The sequence below is a fragment of the Emys orbicularis genome, chromosome 13, assembly GCF_028017835.1.
Source record: "Emys orbicularis isolate rEmyOrb1 chromosome 13, rEmyOrb1.hap1, whole genome shotgun sequence".
Lineage (NCBI taxonomy): Eukaryota > Metazoa > Chordata > Testudines > Emydidae > Emys > Emys orbicularis.
Window position 1 is genome coordinate 4,685,598 of NC_088695.1, and position 21,488 is coordinate 4,707,085.

General features: G+C 52.8%; 1 protein-coding gene across 1 annotated transcript; it reads right to left on the reverse strand.

Annotated features, from left to right (window-relative positions):
* Positions 1 to 11,275: 11,275 nt before the first annotated feature.
* LOC135887310 (C-type lectin domain family 2 member D-like) lies at positions 11,276 to 21,488 on the reverse strand. Its single transcript, XM_065415071.1, has 6 exons — positions 21,359 to 21,488; positions 19,881 to 20,491; positions 18,204 to 18,305; positions 15,238 to 15,425; positions 14,150 to 14,253; positions 11,276 to 13,183 (listed from the first exon to the last, which is right to left on the reverse strand). The coding sequence occupies exons 2-6, from the start codon at positions 20,104 to 20,106 to the stop codon at positions 13,033 to 13,035; spliced, it is 771 nt and encodes a 256-aa protein (XP_065271143.1). The 5' UTR covers positions 20,107 to 20,491; positions 21,359 to 21,488; the 3' UTR covers positions 11,276 to 13,032.

Below are 21,488 nucleotides of genomic sequence, written 5' to 3' on the forward strand. Positions count from 1 at the left end.
GAAGACTGAGTGGGGCATCTGATAGCAGCTGTCAAATAAGTTAGGGGGTGCAGTAAAGAGGACAGTGATCACTTGTTCTCCATGTCCACTGAAGGCAGAACAAGTGGTAATGGGCTTAATCAAAGGAGATTGAGGTTAGATATTAGGAAAAAAACTAACTCTAATGGTAGTTAAGGTCTGGAACAGGCTTCCCAGGGAAGTTGTGGATTCCCCATCACTGGAGGTGTTTAAGTACAGGTTGGACAAACACCTGTCAGGGATGGTCTAGGTTTATGTGGCCCTGCCTCAGCGCAGGGGGCTGGACTTGATGACCTCCCAAGGTCCTCTCCAGCCCTTCAGTTCAATGATGAGTATTAATGTCTGTACAGTACTTAGCACAAGTACTAAGTACGTAGCACCTTAGTGAGGTGCTACTATAACCACCGCAGAATAAGACAAGTCCCTACCCTGAGGCCTAAAGTGTATTAGTTCCTCCCTCACCTGTAAGAGAAACAGCTTGATTTGCTTTAGTTATTTATTGCATGTGTACATGAGCCTAATATCATTGTGTTGTGCATCTATAGCGTATGGGGGGACGGGGGGGGGAGATAATCACAGGGCTGGAGTTTGCATTTGGTTCTAGATACATACACCAAGTACGACTGTGAAAATTCTGGGCAAAATATTTTAAAATTCTGCAACTTTTATTTGTCAAAATAAATATCCTACAGGGACATTCTGTACCGTGGGGGAACACCCTGTAACCCCCATATTCCTCATCTGTATATAATTGTGATATTGCATATAACGCATGCAATATGGGGTATCTGGGGAAAGGTTGTGATTGGCTGAAAGTCACTGTCCTATCTAAATATGTATATCTTTAGTGCCTATGAAGTTATGAGACTGTGTTATATGGTTGTCACTAAAATATGCTGTGGGTTTGGGAGGCGCCTATCTACAGAGACAATAACAAGGGAGGTAACCAACACCCGGGTGCGTGTTGAACAGAAATCACCAGCCAGTGTCCAGCAAGGGTGTTAAAATTCAATGTCTCACCTGCATAAGGCCACACCAGGGGAATTGCTCAGCCCAGCCTGGAGACTCAGCAAGGCCCCCAGACATGGCTGGATTTGTGCTCCCCAAGCACATGGGTCTGAGGGTATAAAACGGAACACAGGGCCCACAGGCTTGGCTTGCTCCTGCCACCACCTACCCTGCAAGCAACAAGGACGCTGAAGACTTGAGACTCCCACTGCGGGGACTGGCCCAGATTTCAAGGGTGAAATCTGTATACTATGGACTGCAATATCCAGAGGGGTGAGAAAAACTGTTGTTTTTTTTAGTCTAGTTGTTGCCCAGTCTAATAGGATGGAGAGTTTAGACTGTGTGCTTATATTTTATTTCTTTTGGTAACTAACTCTGACTTTGTGCCTATCACTTAAAATCCATTTTTTATAGTCAACTTGTTTAACTTTACCAGTGAGTTTGCCTGAAGTGAATAGTAAATTGCTCACGTATCAAAGGCTGGTGTATATCCACGTTCCATCGATGAAGTGGTGAACCCATTAATAAATTGGACAGTGTATTCCTGAGGTACAGTGCTGGGAGCATTTGGGTGGTGCCTTTCTCTGTGGGATTCATGAGTGGCTCTGAGAGCATTCATGCAAGCTAGCTGGGCGTGGGGCTCCACATCCAGTTGTGCTGAGTGATAACAGCACCTGGAGAGGTTTGCTGCGGGTCACTAGCAAGGCATTGTGAGAGAGAGCCCAGGCTGGAGAGTTCAGGGGGGCACAGTGGTCCCACAGTCCCAGGTTGCACCCCAGGGATCCCATCACACATACCATTTCCAAATAGCATCAGCAACTATGGTTGTAACAATACAGACAATGAAAAAGATGGAAAAAAAATTGACAAAGGGATTCCTTACTGGGCATATTAGTGTATCTAGCTGGCTTCACAGCAAGCTAGAGGAATGGGCTCGACCCAGCAGGATCAGAGTGTGGAGGGGCTTAGTCTTGGGGGCGGAGGGGATCTAGGTGTGGGAGTGTGGTTTGGTGGCATAGGGGTCCAGATGGGGGGAACTCAGTGGGGTGGGGCTTGGCAGGGTGGAGGTTCAAGTGCAGGGGACTGTTTGGGTACAGGGGGGTCTAGATGCACAGGGGTTGGACACGTGGGGCAGCTCCCTGTACAGTGACTCCACCCCTCTGCAGCTGAGAAGCGATGGGGCCTGGGTGCAGAGCTTCCTGCAGCTGGGGGAGATTCCCAGAGATAAATCTGACCTGGCCCCAACCCGAAGAGCAACTGGGTGGAGGAAGAGGAAGTCCCATTTTCACACCTGCAGCCTGGCAGAAGCATCTCATGGGTTGCCCGGCTCCAGGCACACCACATTAGTGAGCGAGAGGGACAGAGAGCCCAGTCCTGCCCTGAGGCAGTAATTTACATCTCCCCTGGCTGCTCCTGATACCCAAACCAGAGGTGCCCATTGGGGACCACTGCCTGGGAGGGGCCCATGAATCACTTGTTCACCAGGGAAAGAGTAAAATCTGCAGGGCATATTAATTCCGCATTTGCGTAGAATTTCCCCAGGAGTAACTCAGGCATGGGTTCTTTTGGCTCTTGTAGAAGAGAGGTCTATAATTCACGTCTAGCTCATGTAAGAGTTCACTCCCACATCAAGCAGGTTGGTCACAGATTCCATTTTCGTGGTGGATTATAGCTGTGGGTGGAAGTCCTGGGTTCAGAGGGAAAAGGCATGTCAGGGAGTAATTCCACAACATGGGTTCATAAAAAGCTCACTGTAAACTTTATTGAAGCTGGGCCTCTTCCGAAGTCTTATAATGGGAGCTCTTCATAAGGACCAGGAGTTCTGATCATGTTTGTGTGACGGAGTGGGGGGGTTTTCTTGTTTTTTTCCGTGTTTTCCAGTGGGTTGCATGCAGAGGGAGTGGGACTCAGTGGCCCCAGGTGTTACTGGTTTAACGAGGTGAGGGGAGAGGGAGTTTATTGTTACAGAGGACCGGAGAGGGAACTTGGGACCCCAGCCGATGGCCTGGAGGATGGATACCCCAGCGACTGGTGACCTGACGACCTGGAGACCCAGCTCAGGAGTTGCAGCCGGTTCTGGCCAGTGGGAGGATAATGGGCTGCAAAGAGAGGACCCCAGTGAACTAACCAGCCGGTTCCAGGCAGAGGAGGGCTGAGAGGAGAGGAGGCCCAGGCCACCCTGTTTACCTGGAGAGAAGACAATGGACAGAGGCGGGGCTTGGGGGGGGTGAGATCAGATGCCCAGCTGGGAAGCAGGGAGGGGTGCTGGGCTGGAGAGGGGGAGCAGGCAGGGCCCGCCTGGGTGCAGGGAGACTGGGATGTGTTGGGCTGAGGGAGGCCAGGCCTGAGAGTTTCCTGTGCTGTGTTCACCTCTCAATAAACCCTCCTGTTTTACACTGGCTGAGAATCACTCCGGTCTAGGTAACAGGGTTGCATCAACCCCTTTGGGGGTGGAGGCCCTGGGGGTCCAGAGCGAGTGGACTCCCTGAGGGGGCCCATGGCGAGAGACAGACGTGCTAAGGCTCAGAGAGGTGCGGCTCCAGGAGGTGGAGGGGCTTAACCCCGAGAAAGAGTGGACCCCCGAGAAGGGCTGTCTCACTGAAGGGGCACCTCCCATGGACCGCACGGGGCCAAGAGTGGGCACGACCTGTGAGTCTGTGACAACGTGGCAGCAGAGGATGGTTCATTGATGCACCCTATAGACATTTGGCTGCGAGTGCCGGCGCTTTGCAGTCAGTGGCTGCCAGCAATAGAACGAGGATATTGAACGGAACCAGCCAGGAAATGGCCTATAACCAGCTCCGTAAGAGCGACCTGGCACGTCTGTGCAGGGAGAGGGGGCTGAGCGTGGGGAGGCTCACTAAGGAGCAGCTGATTGCTCAGTTTGTGGAGACTGACCAGTCTGAGGCACAGGCTTCAGACCCCAGGGGGGCTCCCGGGGTGCCCGGTGAGCTGGGGAGTAGCCGTGGGTGCAGTCTGTGTAGCGACCGGGAGTGTGTCAGACCTGACTCCCCAGTCAGTACAGGGAGACCCCAGTCAGGTTCCTCCCTAGAGGAGCTGCGGAGACTGGTGCTAGAGCTGAAAGCGAAGGAGCTGGAACTGGAGGATCGGAGGCTGGTGGACAGAGAGAGAATGAGCGGACCGTGCAGAACAGCGGAAGCACGAATTGGAGCTGGAGGAGTGGTGGGCCAAGAGGGCCTGCCAGGGGGTAAGTGGGGAAGGGTCCTGAGACGCCGATGTTGGGGGGAATCTAGACACCAAACTGCTGCCCCAGTTCGGGGGGGGGGGGGATATTGATGCCTACCTCACAGCCTTTGAGAAGGCTTCTGAACTGAACCAGATTGACCCTGCAGACAGGCTGCGCTGTCTGACCCCCCTGCTGGGTCCCAAGACCATAGAGGCGTTCAGCCAAATGGATGGTGTTGAGACGGGGGACTATGACCTGTTCAAACAGGCTTTGCTGCTGAAGTTTGAACTGACCCCCGAGGCGTACAGGAAACGATTCCGGGGTGTACGCAAGATCTCAGGTGTCACTTACAAGGAGGTCGCCAACCTGCTGGCGGAATATCTCTGCAAGTGGGGGAAGGATGCAGGGGCCACTACTGCAGAGGACGTGTATAACCTGGTGGGGTTGGAGCAGCTGTATGACATCTGCCCTCTGGACCTAAAGATGTGGTTAGTGGACCGGAAGCCCAAGGATCTGCGCAGTGCAGGGGCGCTGGTGGATGAGTTTGTGGACAGCAGATCGGGGGCAGGAGGGAGACCCACATCGGGGACTCAGAAGGGGAGTCACCCAGAGACCCCTCAAAGGTGGGACTCCAGGAAGCCCAACTCAAGGGTGGCAGGGAAGGGCTGACCCCCCGCGTGGGACTTGAGGGACCTGAAATGTAATTACTGTGGCCAAAAGGGGCACAAGGTGGCCCAGTGCCTGAAGATGAAGGAAATGGTGGCCAAGCAGAACCCGCGGGGTGTTAACTGGGTGGAAGCCCACCGAGAGGGGGCACTGCCGGTCCAGGGGGCTGCAGTCGAGAGGGCTGTGCCAGCGGGAGGGGACCGCCAGGCCAGCAGCGGAAGGCGGGGCGCCAGGTCCAGAGCGCCCGTACTCAATCCGCTGGGTGAGCATGGGACAGGCCCTGGGGGACAATCGCCACATCATCCCCATTGAGGTGGGGGGAAGGAGCGTCCAGGGGTTCTGGGACAAGGGCGCAGAGGTGACGCTGGCGCAGTCCGAAGTGGTGGGCCCAGACCAGCTAGTGCCCGATGCCTGCATGACCCTGAGGGGAGTGTTCAGGCCCTCGTCAAGGTGCCTGTAGCAAGGACACACCTGAAATGGGGGGCTAAGGAGGGACCCAAAGAGGTTGGGTGCACAATCACCTGCCTACTGAGGTACTCATGGGCAATGACGGAGAACTGGCCGGATGGCATTCAGAGCGCCCTGGTCCTTACCCGGAGCCAGAGCCAGCGAGGGACGCAGAACCTCCCGCGTGGGGGGACTGAAGTGCAGAGGGTAGGACTCAACAGGGCTGGGCCGGAGCCTCCATCCCAAGGTGGGGAAACTGAGGCACCACCAGCCAGGGCTGTATCCTCAGACCCAGCAGCTGAATTCCAAGCGGAGCTGCAGGTGGATCCCTCCTTGGAGAAACTGAGGGCCCTGGCTGGCCACAGCAGTGCAGGGTCCCACGGGGAGGACCGCCGGGAGCGATTCCTGTGGGAGAAGGGATTCCTGTACCGGGAATGGGCTGGTTCAGGGCAAACTGAATCTTGGAAAGTCGGGAGGCAGTTGGTGGTTCCCCAGAGGTACCGCCGCAAACTGTTGTACTTGGCCCACGATATTCCCCTATCGGGGCATCTAGCGCACCAGGCAGAGGCTGCTTCAGAACTTTTACTGGCCCGGGGTCTTTGACGCTGTCCAACAGTATTGCAGGTCCTGTGACTCCTGCCAGAGGGTGGGGAAGGCCCGGGGTAAGTGTAAAGCCCCGCTGAGACCTTTGCCCATCATAGAGGAGCCTTTCCAGAAGGTGGCCGTGGACATAGTGGGGCCCCTCAGCAGGGTGACGTGGTCAGGAAAGAAATACATCCTGGTGGTGGTAGATTTCGCTACGTGCTACTCCGAGGCGGTGGCCTTGTCCTCTATCGAGGCAGACACCGTGACAGATGCGCTGCTGACCGTTTTCAGCAGAGTGGGGTTCCCCAAGGAGGTCCTTACAGACCAGGGGGTCTAACTTCATGTCAACACTGCTCCAGTACTTGTGGGAGAAGTGTGGGGTCAGACACACCTGGGCCTCAGCCTACCACCCGCAGTCCAACGGGCTTGTGGAAAGGTTCAATGGGACCCAAAAGAGGATGCTGAAAACCTTTATGGACCAGCATCCACAGGACTGGGACAAGTATTTACCCCACCTGCTGTCTGCATATAGGGAAGTGCCCCAGGAATCCAGAGGGTTCTCCCCTTTCGAGTTACTGTACGGGAGGAGGGTGAGGGGGCCCCTGGATTTGATGAGGGCCAAGTGGGAGGGAAAGGCCTCTCCCGATGGGGAATCAGTGGTGGAGTATCTACTGACTTTCCGGGAAAAGCTCGTGGAGCTCATGGACTTGGCTAGAGGAAATCTAACAAGGGCCCAGAGGAAGCAGGTGGTCTGGTACGACCGCTCAGCACATGCCCGCTCCTATGCTACCGGGGACCAGGTGATGCTCCTCATCCCCGTGAGAAAGAGCAAGCTGCAAGCTGCCTGGGCCAGCCCCTTCAAAGTCATCAGACAGGTAAAGGAGGTGAACTATGTGGTGGAATTGTCCAACCCAGCTCACAGCCACCGGGTGTATCACGTCAACATGATGAAGCCGTACTGGGTCAGGGAGAAGTTGGTGCTGGCTGTGTGTGGGCAGTGGGTGGAGAAGGGAGAGGATCCCCTCGTGGGACTCCTCCCTGAGGTGGGGGTGGACCCCTCGCTGGACTCAATTCCCCTCTCAGACCAGCTAACCCCTGCCCAGCAGGCAGAGATCAGAGAGGTGCTGCATTCATACCGGCAGCTGTTCTCCAGCCGGCCTGGGCTCACTAACCTGGCTGTCCACCGGGTGGAGACAGGAGCCAACCCTCCCATCAGGTGTTCCCCATTCAGGGTCACTGGGAAAACAGCCCAGGACCTGGAGAGAGAGGTCGGGGACATGCTGGCTTTAGGGGTGATCCAGCCATCTGCCAGCCCCTGGACCTCACCCCAAGGAGTACGGGTTGATCTGGTTCTGTGTGGATTATCGGAAGCTCAATGTCATCACCGTGTCCGATGCCTACCCCATGCCTAGGACCAATGAGATCCTGGACAAGTTGGGGGGTGCCCGGTACCTCACTACCATGGATCTTACCAAAGGCCACTGGCAGGTGCCTTTGGACCCGGAGGTGAGGGCAAAGTCTGCCTTCACTGCCCCCTTCGAGTTCCTGGTCCTGCCTTTCGGCCTCAAGGGGGCACCAGCCACCTTGCAGCGCCTGGTGGATCAGTTACTAAGGGGGATGGAGGACTTTGCTCTGGCGTATATTGACTATATCTGTGTCTTTAGCCAGACCTGGGAGGAACATGTGTCCCAGGTGAAGAGGGTGCTAGGTTGCCTCCAGGATGCAGGACTGACCATAAAAGCTGAAAAGTGCAAGGTGGGGATGGCAAAGGTTTCATACCTGGGCCACAAGGTGGGGGGGCGGCCACCTGAAGCCGGAGCCGGCCAAAGTGAAGGCAATTCAGGATTGGCCCACTCCCATGACTCAGAAGCAGGTCCAGTCTTTCATTGGGATGGCGGGGTACTACCGGAGGTTTGTGCCCCACTTTAGCTCCCTGGCAGCTCCCCTCACGGAGCTGTGTAGGAAGGGAAAGCTGGACAAGGTGGTCTGGACCGAGCAGTGCCAGAGGGCTCTTTGTGCGCTGAAGGGGGCACTTATCCAGGGCCTGGTGCTGGTAAACCTGGATTTTAACAAACCCTTCCTGGTGTTCACCGACGCCTCGGACACAGGGCTGGGGGCGGTACTGATGCAAACTGATACTAAGGGGGAGAGACACCCCATTGTGTACCTGAGCAAGAAGCTGCTGCCCTGGGAGCAGCACTATACAGCCATAGAGAAGGAATGCCTGGCCATGGGGGTGTGGGCCCTTAAACTGCAGCCGTATCTATTTGGGCGGCGCTTCACCGTGTACACCGACCATTGGCCCTGATGTGGCTGCACCAAATGAAAAGGGCTAATGCCAAGCTGCTGAGATGGAGCCTGCTTCTCCAGGGGTATGACATGGAGGTAGTCTACATGAGGGGGAGTGCCAATGTTATAGCCGATGCTTTATCATGGGGCAGGGGCCTTGAACTTCCCCAGGTCACTGACTAAGTGACCCTGCTCTGTTCAGCCTCAAAGGGGGAGAGATGTGACGGAGTGGGGGGTTTTCTTGGTTTTTTTCCCGTGTTTTCCAGTAGGTTGCATGCAGAGGGAATGGGACTCAGTGTCCCTGAATGTCCCATCATACTTGGCTGCTCCCTGGGCATCGCGTGTGAGCAGACACTCTTGGCTCTTAGGAACAGTTTGAAAATTAAAAGTTGTAAAGCACCGGTGTCACTTTTGGAGACCCAAGTGCCATTTGTCCACCTCAGGCACAGTTTTGAACATTCTTCCACCTGGCCCCACTTTCAGTCATAACCTCTAATTCTCTGGGAGATTTAAATGAAGAAGCACCATTTTTGTATTCACACATCTGGTAGTTGCTTACCATTATGCACCCAAATCTGAGCACACAATAGTTTTTGTCACAAATCCACAGGGTCTGGTTTATACCAGCCTGTAACCTGTCCCTTGGGCATGCCCCCTTTGGTGGGCTGGGCCTGGCCTGTGGTCTTCAAAACTCCGAAACTGGGCCTGCGGCACCAGCAATCCCTGTCTCTGTCTATGGCTCCCTGTAGCGAATCCAGGCAGCCTTTTCAAAACAAGGCAACTATTTATTAGTCACCTGGCTACAGAATCTGAAAGTCCTTAGGGCAGAAATGATAAGCAAAGGTGAAGGCATGTTCCCCAGTGGCCAAGCCAGTGCAATCAGCCAGCCAAGCTGGTATGGGATCCATTTTTGTCTCTGTCTCCTTATCAGTCCCAAGTGCGAGATTCTCTGTCTCCCCAGAGGCCAGCCCGTCTCCCAGCCATCACCTTTCCCCTTTGTTCTCTAGCTGGGGCCGTTGTCCTGCTTCTCTTCCAAGATGTGATGGGAAATCTCCTTCGTTTTGGCTGATGTTTGCTAGGTCTGACCATCATGGCCACTGGGGTTCCCATTGCCTTTCCAGATTCTCCATGAATCTGGGTCCGTTTCTACCAGCCCTTTAATGACCCCTTCATACCACCCTATACAGCTGTGTGACACAAACACCTCCTGTCTTTTAATCTGCCCCTAAGAGCAGATTTAACCCTTTTGCACCCCCTGGGTAGCAATGCAAAGCACACAGGGAAACTGCGGCACACAGGTGTCAAAGTATTGCAGAAAATGTCCACTTTGTCACGGTATTTGCCCCCCAAAACACCCTTGTAGGTACAATTCTTTGTATGCTAATCTACAGCCCACAGTGAGCCCTCCCACTGGAAAATCTGATCCTAATCTTTGCAGACACTGCTCTGGGAATTCACAGGATTCAGAACTGGCACTTGCTAGCCATTGAGAGTCACCCTCTGTCCATAAACTGCTCCTCCAGCCTGACTGGCCAGTTTTTCAGCTTTTCTGGTGGGGAGGGGGGCAGGGCAGTGTCACGGACTCACAGGGTCTGGGCTATGCCCGAACCTTCCGTCAGTCTCCTGCTAGTAACTACTTTAGTGTCCTGGACCCCAAGCATCCCCCTGTTCTGCCACAGCCGGCCTGTAACTTCAACGACTCTGAGACCGGGGCCATTTGGCAGCTGAACTGAGGTAGGGTCCTGTTCAGACTTTCCTCTCCAGGGTGCAGTGCCCTCAGTGAGGATCTGCAGCGACCCCAGGCAGCCTTTTCAACACAAGGTAACAATTCACCAGTCACCTGCAATACAGAAGCTGAAAGGCTGTAGGCTAGTATCAAAGAGATAGTCTTAGGCCAGAGATCAGATGGGACAGGGTCCCATGGGTTCACCATGCCCTGCTTCCCTGGGCTCCACCTTTGTTCTCTCCTTGTCCTGCTCTGACTCCAACAGCAACCTCATCCCTTTGTTCTCCAGCCACAGCCAGGCTCAGCTGCCTCAGTTTCCCCCTTGGTAGGCGTTCATGCCCAGGCATTGAGGTTTCCATTGTTCTGTAGGGTCTCCCATTCAACCATGCGGATTGGAACCTAGACAGCCCTAGTGGCTCCATGTCCCAAACACCACCTGCTTTCTCTGGCCAGGGGGAGCATTTTAACCCCCTGCATGTATTGTTCATAAAAGTAAATTCCCACTTTCATCACAGGGGGCTCTGGGGGTGGCTGGGAGAGAGGGGGAGGGAAAAAAGGCAGGTAGGGATCTTAGTGGAATGGAGGGCTCAGGGAGAGGGGTAGAGAAAGGAGGGAGTCCTGGCTGGAAGTGGGACTGGCTTCACCTGGGCAGCAGGCAGCTTCAGCTCCAATTCACTCTTGTGCCAAGGCTCTAGATTCCTGTTTCCCCTCAGCCAGTCCCACTGCAGCCCCTGGCCTTACCAGTGAGTCTTTCCCACTGGGCTCCTGAACTCCCTCCCCAAGGTTAAGGGACCCCACAGCCCTTCTCCTCAGGGCTGTGCTGCAATTCAAGCCAGCTTCCCCAGGCTCCCAGCTGTTTCCTATTCCAGGAATCCTCTCTCCACTCATGGCTCCCCTGCAATTCTCCCCTCACCCTCTTCCCATCAGTTACCCTAACAGCTGGATGTTATGTTAAGAAAGCAGCCACTTTCTTCAGCTGGGCTGCTGCTTCTTTGGGTACCTCTTTCCTTAACGGAGCCACGTCATGGAGCAGGGTTTGCTGGCCCCAGGCTCCACCAGCCCTTCCAGGGAACTGTACATGATTCCACCTCAGCCTCAAGTGCCCCCTGGTGGGGGTTGCCATCCCCACTTCCCCTCTTATGTCCTTAAGAACTGTGTGACTGGCTCTTGTTTCTATCATACCCACGGTGGATTAATTTAAATCACTTTGGTTTTAAATTAACAATTTTAATCATGCTTCAAATCAGCAAACAGGAACCCTTGATTTAAATCATCAATTTAAACTGTTTTGTATTTGTACTTTTTATTTTCCTAAAGAAAGGTTGATTCTTCTTGGTTGATAACTGTTAGTTCAAATGAGCATGTATTTGAATACAGCCTTTACACTCAATTTGGTGTTTCTTTTTGCTAACCAGGACGCTACACTATACCCATACATATTTTTTTGAGCAATTACAGAGCTTACTGTACATTTATTCAGATTCATCTAGTAATAAAAAACATGTACAAATTAATCTTTTACTTGTGATTTATGTCAAGCTCTATTTGGATGGAAATTCAATAGAAGTGCACAAAACCCAGCATTTTAACATTTTATTTAATAAAACTATCTAAAATGTGTTGGATACACAAGAAAAAAAGTTTATCAAAACATGGTTTGCATTTAAAGCCGATTTATTAAACAAAGGCAGTAGTAGCTGCAGTTAGTCCAGTGTACTGATTATTTCTCGTCACCATGTCCTTCAAGATTTAGAACTTAGTAGATCTTGTCCTCTCAGACCTAGTTTTTATTCATTGGGAGAGAAATAAAAGCAGAACAGCTCATTTTTCAACTCCCCAGTTGGCTTCTTAACTTTGAATGAACTAGTCACTGAACTGAACTTGTTGAATACACTGAAAAGAAGAAAATCTTCTCTCTACACCTGCAAAAGAGGCTACTGCTGTCAAAAGCCGGTTTAGCACTTCAGCAAACTCTGGTTGCAGGTGCATAGCCCATGATTTCCAGCAGTTCAATGGACCTTCGTTAAAACTTGGCAGCAAATATGTATTGTTTAGTATTAAGTATTACGTTTTATATTTATATTATGTTATTGTAACAGACATGTTTAGGCTTCCAGACAGGTTTATTTTTAAAAAATAAACTTGTTTTAATTTAAATTTAAAAAAAAATCTAAAAATCAACATTGGATTTTTTTCAAAGTCATGGCGTATCCACCCAGATCAGACCCATCCCTGGGATCAGCTTATTACAAAAACTTGTGCAAACAGTCCACAACAACATTCCAAAACATAGTCCATTTATCACCCCCAGCACGTATAGTTCTTAAAATCCTATGACATCTGGTCCATCTTCCACCACACCTGGCCTCTTTGGTCCTCTCTTGTCCTTCTGCCATGTCAGCCACCCCAGCTGGAGCGCAAACCCACTCTTCCCAGGAGGAACCCCCACAGCCTCTCCCCTGGGACTTCGTCCTCATCAGGGAAATATCCAGCACTCGGCCTGTTAGAGATGAAAGGTAACAGAACAGGGCACCACATCGGCCCTACCAGTGTTCCCCGGCCCTCAGCTCTCTCTGGCTCCAGCATGGAGACGTCAGCTGGTAAATCCCTCTGCCACTCCCCTGTCTTCAGCCTTCCCCTAGCAACATCCTATAGATTTCTTCAAGGACCTCCTCCTCCTCGCTGATTCTCCCTGATCCTTTATAGCTCCAAGCGCTGCCCTGACCTCTTAACTGGTCAAACATGGATTACCTGTTCTAGCACGGGGCACTGGACCAGCTTCATTTAAAGGGGTCAACTTGTTACGGTGTATCCCTTCCAACAAGTTCCTGTACCAGTTTGGGAATCTCTGTGCTAGACATAATCTGAGGAGGGAAGGGGCTCATTAAGCGGAACCCATGTGGGGGCAGAGAACTCAAGCTAATGGGATTAAACTGAGCAAAGGGAAAATATCACCTACCCCCAAGGAATCTAACTCTGGAGACCCATCACCCCAAGGGAAGCCCTGGGGAGAGTCTGTAAGGAATAAAGACCCAGCCTCTTTCATCTTCAGGTCGTGGAAGGTGTCTCCCCAATAAAGCTTTTCCAGGCCTAGTTCCTAAGAGTCTCAAAGTTTTAACTCCACAGCACGTCCCTTCCCCATCGTATAGGGATCAGATTTGCTGCAGATCCAGCGTCTCCATGTGCTGCACCGCGAGCTGCCGAACCAGTTCTCATCAATCAGAAAAGCACAGTCACCGCCTCCTCTTATCGGAAACCTGCAACAAAGATGCCAGGGGTGGGAGTCAGGGAGGGGCGGGGCATTGCCCATCAGTCACAGACGGCTGCGCTCAGAGGCATCAGCCCCATTTCAGACTCCTCCTCCCTGGCAAATGTAGGCAACAAGTAGTGGCTATTGCAGGGCAGGGAGAGGAGAAAGCGGGTGGGGCTGAAAGACGACAGCTGGGGCTTCCAGAAGAGTCTTTGTGCTGGTAGATATTAGGCACGACTTGCCCTCTACTCAGCTTTGCCTGACGCTCTCCCCTCGCCCCAACTTTCTCTCCAGGCCCATTCGGCCCAGAGGGGAGAGAATCCACAGATTGGCAGCGAGCAGCAGCAGCTCCTCTCTGCGGAGAAGAGTTTGATACGATCCCCTGCGGCCTGGGGAGGAACTGTCAGAGAGGCCGCGAGCCTGTTTCAAACCCCACGGGCTGTCAGGGGAGACTGTTAGTAGTGAAATGAGATTTCTCCCTACAGCCTCAAATTACCCCAACAGTGAAGGACCCTGTTCATCTCCGCACACCACTCCTCAGAGTGGGCTTAGGGAGTCTAACTTCCACCCGGACAGGCCAATGGGGACGGGGGAGCTCTGGTTAGTGTCTCCTCCAGCAACCTCCCTTGGGCCCAGAACTGCACTGCATTGTAAACCCCGTGGGGCAGGGACCATCTTTCTGTTCTGTGATTGTACAGCGCCTGGCACAACGGGGCCCTGGTCTAGGGCACAGAGGTGCTACAGTATTACAAACAATGATAACACTTGTTATGATGATATGATAAATAACACATTTAGCGCAAACGCTGCTGGAATATTGGTTTTAGTCCATGAAAACCAAATACCAGTAAGAGCCCAGACACATTCCCACACCCCCAAACAACCTTGGTTAAATATATTCTTCATCTTTTGGCAGCATGTCAGGTACCTGTGATCTAACACAGAGAATGTTACTGGAGGGAAAGGGACTCACCGCTGGTCGAATTCGGTGCCGTTGGGCCACATCCAGGGCTGGCCTGGCTCCCGCTGGAGGCCGATCCAACGGTCGAGGAAGCCCTTATAGCGCAGCAGGAAATCCTGAAAAATAAGACAAGTCAGGTTATATTTAGGCCCTTGGCTGTGGTGCTCGCCTGCCCCTGCTCAGAAGTTCAGGTTTGGATGGGCCACCTGTAATTTGCCAGCTGAGAGCCCCAGGTCCAATCACACCAGCCCAGCCCACGCTGGAGGGACTCTGAGAACCCAATCTAATGAGCCAACTGTGGATCATGAAGACAGGACTCCATGACAGCAACCGTTCTCCCCTCCACCAGCCCCACTCTAGGTTGGAAAGGAGTGGAGGAAGCAAGTAAAGGGCCACCAGGAGGGCAGCTGGCAGCTCACAGCTCCGCTCCTCTGACAGCAGCTTCAGCCGGTGAACCGATCGCTGGCTGAGAATCCCGGTTTGTTGGACGTCCCATCAGACTGGGGCCTGCTCAGCTGGGAGCCTGGGGACACGTGCAGGAGCTGGGGGCTGCTCAGAGGCCGTTTTACCCCCATCTGTCTCCATCCCCACATCCATGTTTATATGGACAGACCTGCCCCTGAACTTCAAAGTCAGGGCAACTTTGACTTCGTTAGCACCTCTACCCTCCTTGCCAGGCTCCTTCCCAGCAGTGTTGCACATAGAGCCAGCACTCGTCCCCCTTGGCCGGAACAGGTGGGAGCTGCTCTGAGGAAGGGCAGAGCTCACTCCCTGCAGAGCCCAAGAGCCTTAGTGCTTCCCCCGGCAGGTACACGGAGCCCCCACCCCACTGAGTCACTGGCTGTGGTGAGCTGCGGAGGCAGCTTCTCCACAGGCAGCTCCACTGGCCAGGAGCTGACCTGGCCGGGTCAGCCCAGCCCTACCAAGAGGGTCCTCCCACTGGGGGCTCTGGGAAAGAGGCTGGGAGTGAGCGATCCCCGTGACCCCTGACTGTGAGCCCAGCACTAGCCAGGGTTAAGATACAGCCACCAGAAACTCTCTCAGGTTTCCCAGCATGAGGAGCCCAGTCTGTTGGGATGAAACATCTGCCGCTCTCTCACCTTTTCCTGATCGCTGTCGATCGCAGCCAGGGAGGCGCTGAGTGCAGAGCACTGGCTCTGGCTGTTGTTCCAGTTCCCTTCAGTCTCTGAGAAATAATAGCATTTCCCTCGGTATCCGATCCAGCCGTCCGGGCAGCAGGGCACCGCAGGGGGGGCCGGAGCACCCACAGGTGGTTTGGATTTTTCCACTGACAGAGAAGCAAGTAACACAGGGTCAGAGACTGTGTCCCCTACCCCCAGCCTGACTCTGTATCCGAGTGAATGAGGCGAGAGAATCCCTCAGATCCAGGCTGCAGGCTCCTTACGCCCCTGACCGCTGTGCTGAGGGAGGAAATAGGCCGTTTGAAACAAGGGATGGGCACCGACCCCTCCTCTTTAGTGGCTTAGCTTCTGGGGGTCAAATTCACAGACAGTGCAGCTGACAAGCAACCCAGAGCAGAGTGCAGCAACAGCACATTCACCATGAAGGCGTGGAGCAGGCAGGTAGGGGGAGTGTCACCTGATGGCCAACACAGAAGAATACTGATGGCAAAGATATAGTTCAATAAGATTGTGTGGGACGCTGGGTCCACTAGCCCAGGGACGTCCTGCTACCCCAGCTGGCTACCTCCCCTCTCCAGGCTCTTTGCTTTAGAGATGCACCTGGGGATGAAGATGGGATTAGACTCATATCAGGAAACAAACCCTCACTGCACTAATCTGTGCAAGAGACCGGCTCCCAGGGAATCTGATGCTAGACCCATCCGAACAGAAATGTGTTCAATATAAGGGTCTGCACCAGTAAGAATTCCAGGGATGTTCCGAGCTCAGCGTGGGGGGGGACTAGCACAGCCCAGAGCATTTTGTCCTGTGCTTACAAGAAGCCTGTGCAGAGTATTAGCCTGTGAATTAGTTTTAGGCAAGTGCTGTAATTCTCAGTGACAAATGGCCACAAGGTGGCACCTGACCCTCAGAAATGGGGACAGTGTGTTAGGTTAAGTCAGGTGAGTTAAAAAGGCTCAGCATCCAAAGTCATCCTTCAGCTGGGATTTCCCCATGGCCTTAAGCCGCCAAGTCTGTCACACAACTCCCAGAGAATTTCAGTGGCCACCAGACTCTGGCAAACTCCTTTTGAACACCCCCACCCACCCTCCTTCTTTCCCCCAATGCAGCAGCAGGGACAGAGTTACACACAACTTCTTGGAAAGCTTCCTTGAAATGTAACCCTTTCAGGGAAGGAGCAGCAGTGGGATCAGCCTTTACTAACACCAAGGACACAGAGGTAGGGTTATTGTGCCATAAGCCAGGACAAGCCATTCTAGACCCACTGGATTCACTGGTTAGGAACTTCCCTGCCTCCCTGCTTGATCTCAAAGAGGAATTTTCTCCCCTTTCTCTTCTCTGGGGGTGGGTGGGATTTTAACTCAAACTCTTTCACCCATTTCTCAATTACACACCCATTTTTTGTACCTCAATGGCTGATTTTTCCAACCTCCTCCATGTGCCTTTATACTCCATGAGGAACAGTCACAAGGTTAAGTCTGAAAATGACCACAGGGAAGTGAGGAAGAAAAGGAAAGACCAACACATGGACCGGATGTAAATTTCCCTGCAACTTTAACAGTGCAGTGTCAGGTAGACACCCACAGGCAGGAGTGCATCTGGGCAGTGAAGTCAGAGGCAGGGAGCTCTCAAATTTCAGACCTTTTAAAGAACACCTGAATGTGCAGGACTGAGTGGAGAGGCTGCTAGACCTCTGCCAATGCCCTCTTCAAGTGAAGGGGCAACCTGATGGCATCAGAAGGAGCTTGTCAGTTCTGGCAGCCTCTTTGACTGGGTCAGTCTCCCCAACTACCTCCTCTGCCTAATGGCACAAAAACTCCCTGCAATACGTAGCCCCAGAGCTAACAAGATCTAGTTTACAATGGGTGAGCCAGGGAACACACACACAGACAACATTCCACTGCACCAGGCGAGTTGGGATTGACACCCCTCCCACAGCTGCTAAATCATCCTGGACCCCAGGGCTTAGATACTAGTGACAGATGCTATAGGAAGACCCAAGAGAGACCATTTCCAATCCCACAGGCATGCTTCCAACTATCCTATCTACATATTGCACATGGAACTGTATGAAGAGCAGCCCTCAAAAAAGCACAGACAGGGCCAGACCAGTTAATGTCCCTGGGAAACCTTCATTTCTGATTTCCTTCACTGTGGGTTCATGTTCTCAGCCTTAGTGGAGGTGTTTACATTGTATTATAAGGAGTGTTTCAGTGACACCACAGCCCAAGCCAGCCCTGCTCTGAAGATGGGATGCAGGAAGGCCACCTCGATAATAGCACAGCGCCACAGATGGGATGTGTTGCTTAGTAATGGCGAGATGGCAGGCACAAAATTCAGTCAATTAATGTCTACACACATGTAATGACAGCCCATGAGTTTGAGCTTTGCTGAGGCAACCAGCAAGCAGTGGGGCAAGAAATATCCTTTATGAATCCGTGAGGAAGGTCAGCCTTGTGGTTAAGGTGCTGGTGTTGGACTCTGGAGATGGGGGGGGAGGGGTCAGTTCCCCATTCAAGTCACTTTGAAAATCCCTAAGGGGCTTAGACATCCAGGATTTTCAATAGGAGTAGGGCACCTAACTGCCCTTTGTGCCTTTAAACCCCAGCCCACCCCCTTTGATCTCTCTGGGTCTCTATTTCTCACCTGTAAAATAGAGATAATAAAAAAGGATAATTGTGGCAAATAATTGTGAATAAATCATCTCCCTGAGCGACCTAAGTTACACCAACAAAAGCACCAGTGTGCACAGCACTATGTTGGTGGGAAAGCTTCTCCTGTTGACATAACTACCACCGCTCATGGGGGCTGGAGCAGTTAAGCCAACGGGAGAACTCTCTCCTGTTGGTTTAGAGTGACTACATTAGAGGGCTTAAACTCTCTAGTGTAGCCGTAGCCTGGGTCAGGAAGGGCCACGCACTTACCTGCGATAAATGCTGCTAGAGCAACGATGATGATGATCAAAAATGTAAGTGCGATTAACACTTTAATCACAAGTTTCCAGCGCTTGGAGTTAGGCCAATGACCTGAAAGAGAAAAGCTATGAATGTTCCTGGGACAGGGGAGCAGACTCTCTAGCAGTATTAGTGTCTGAGCTGCCTTACAGCAAATAGCTATTTAGATTCCCCAGAGCGCTCTCCTCCACACCCCGGATACAACCAACCAACCCACCCCCAATCAGAGAGCTAAACACAATAAATTCACCAAATCCAAATTAACCCCTCACTCATCCAACCAGCACATAGTTCAATGGAGCCTAGGACTAGAGAATAACATTGTACTATTTAATTTCTCTCACTGCTCCTGCGTGCTCTCACAGCGCTGCTACCCAGACTGGCTCCCAGCTGACCGAAGGGGTTAGGGGATGAGAATGTGTCTCTCACTGACCTTTTCTCTGCCTCCTGCTGCAGAGAAAGGGATGGGATCAGACTTTTCCCCACACGCAGGCACTGAGCACGCCAATTCCCGCTGCACCCAACCCTCCTGCACTAGACCAGGCAACCTGAGGCCAGTCAGAGGTTCGAGCCAGTCAACCCTGCCCGTCCCTTAAGGGAAGCTCATGCACAATCTATCTGGTTTGAACACCAATGAAGGCATCCCCAGCACAGACTGCAGCCTCTGACTGTCTGAGAAACAAGGGGTTCAGTTTTCCTATTTGCAGCTACAATACAACTAGGTTCACAGCATTCAACAGAAAAGCCTCTGGGAAACCCCAGGGGAAACCATCCTGGGATAGACCCAGTGGATTTTCTAAGGTTTCTTCTCTAACTCTAAGAGTAATTACAAGAGGGCAAAGTAGCAAAGGTATCAGATGTACAACAGAAAAATCTATCAATCTCGTCCCTGCCCCCACACTCTGTGCAGAGTCTGAAGCAAACCTCAGGTCCCTCAGACTATGGACTGGCCTCCCTGGGCTCTGCTCCAGGGTTTAAACAACAGGGGGTCATCTCTCTGACTCTCTTGAATCCCACTCTCCCCTCAGCTGAAGAAGCTAGCAACAGAGAGTCCTGTGGCACCTTTAAGACTAACAGAGGGAGGGTGAGGTCCTCTGCTAGCAGTTGAGGTGTGAACTCCAAGGGAAGAAGCTAGTTTCCTTTGAAATCTTTATCAGGAAAAAGAGAAGATTTCAACTAGTGACAGTGAAATACCTTGACAGTGTTTACACAGAATGACACCAGGCAACTGCCATGGGAGACCACCCCCAGCATTTCTGATGTTTGGAAGTCTCCTCTCCCTGCACATCGGCCTTAGCAAAGAGCTTCCCCCAGAGCTCTGGGCCATGTTTTGCAGGTACAGCAGCTTGACCAGTAAAAAATGCTGGGACTGGTGGAGCTCCATGGCCAAAGTTACCTGCCATCCCCAGGCACCTGCTCATTTTCATGCAGTGCCAGGGCCCTGTCTCTGTGCAATGATTCTGGATATGCCTCTCACACATTTCACACACAGGAGGAAAGCAAAAGTGGAGTGGAACAAAGGGAGATGTAGGTCAGGATTTCAGATGTGTGACAATCCCCATCCACCAGATTGCCCATGCACCCGCTGCAAGACCTCTGGCTATGTCCAGGCACACAAAAAACAAGTAGCAGGGACAAGCTGGGTACCTGTTCCAAAGCCCAGTAGGGCAATCCGTTCCCTGCTGCATTCAAGGATGGCAGTTTGAACAGCTTCATCTACCATTAAAACCATGCCCTCATCTGAGCAAGTTTCAGTGTCTCTGCCCAGCCTGTTCCAATAGCCTGGCTCCCCTCTCTTCTCTACAGCTACACACCAGTTAAGAGGCTCCTTTTGCTGCAGTTCCTCATCAATGGGGGACACACCTTCTTCCATTGCTCCTCTCACGCCAGGAGCCTGGGACTTGTGTTAGGCTCTGATCAGCTCCTTCTCGCAGGTTGTAATGTCTCATTCAGAGCTTAGCTATACTCCAACTTGCAGTGGTTTAGTTTAACGTGATGTTAAATCAGTGCAAGTGTGCACCTGTGGACACTTACTCTGTTCTGAACCAGGCTGATTTGATTTAGCTTAAGTCCTTTAGGAAGAGTTTGAAGCTAAACTGAAACAAGAGTGTCCACGTGCACACATGCTAAGTTAAACTGGTGCTGATGTCTGCGTAGATGAGCCCACAGCGGCTGCAGGGTGGGTTCCACACAGCGGCAGACGTCCCAGCCCCAACTCCAATCTTGCTGCTGCTTCTCTGGTTAAGCTGGACCCCAAACTGTAACTGTTAGCACATGCGATAAAAACAAAACACGGATCCCCCAGCCCTGGGCCAGTTACCTGAACACCCCCTGCCCCGCCATTAGCAATGGGTGCCTTAATAATTGAAATGCTTCTCTCCAGTCAGCCCAAAGCACTGGAGAGATGGGGCAACAGAGATTTGTTCCCCCACTGCCCACAGGAAACCACCTCTGGGTACAAGTGGGGGGAGGGAGCACCCCCACTTACTGACAGCCTGGTGCTCTCAATTGTTCTGTTCACTGTCAGAGACACAGAGCAATCAGACAATGCAGTAACTAAAATACCTCTCCTCCCTCTCCACTGGCCTACCCCCACCCTTATCAGTGGGTGCCACATTAAATCCCCTCCCCAAAGAGCTATGGAGAGCTCCACGCAGGCACTTGGTCTCCCACCCCTGATGTGAACCCCCCTATGGGGGGACTGGAGGAAGGGCGAGCCCCCTCCCCTGACAGGGTGTGTGTGCGCGCGCGCCCCACTACTCCCACAGGCTGTACCATCCCGGCCAGTCTGCAGGCACTGGACACAGACGAGATGCAGCCCGCACTAAACACAGAACCCTCTGCCCGGGGCCCACTGTATCCTCAGCCGCCATGGACGTCACGGAAGGCGGGGCTCTGCCCAGACAGTGATTGGCGGGCAGGGAGGGGGCGGGGCCCGCCTCATTCTCACGTCGCGCGCTCTGTCAACTCAGGGCCCGGGCATTCGGGCTACGGTTGGCTGCGCATGCGCAGATGTTCTATATTTCTTTCCCACTGCGCAGCCCCTGACTAAGGGCGGGGCCGTTAGGAACGAGTCTTCCCCCTCCCCCGGAACGCGAGACTCCCCCGCCCGCGCAGCCCCGCACCGTGAGCAGCAGCAGCAGGGCTTACTGGGGCGGGCCCGTCCAGCCGGAGCCTCAGGCAGCAACAACGACCCCGACATAGCCCCGCGTCCAAGGGGGTCAACAGCGCCTAATTCGGATCAAAACAGGAAAG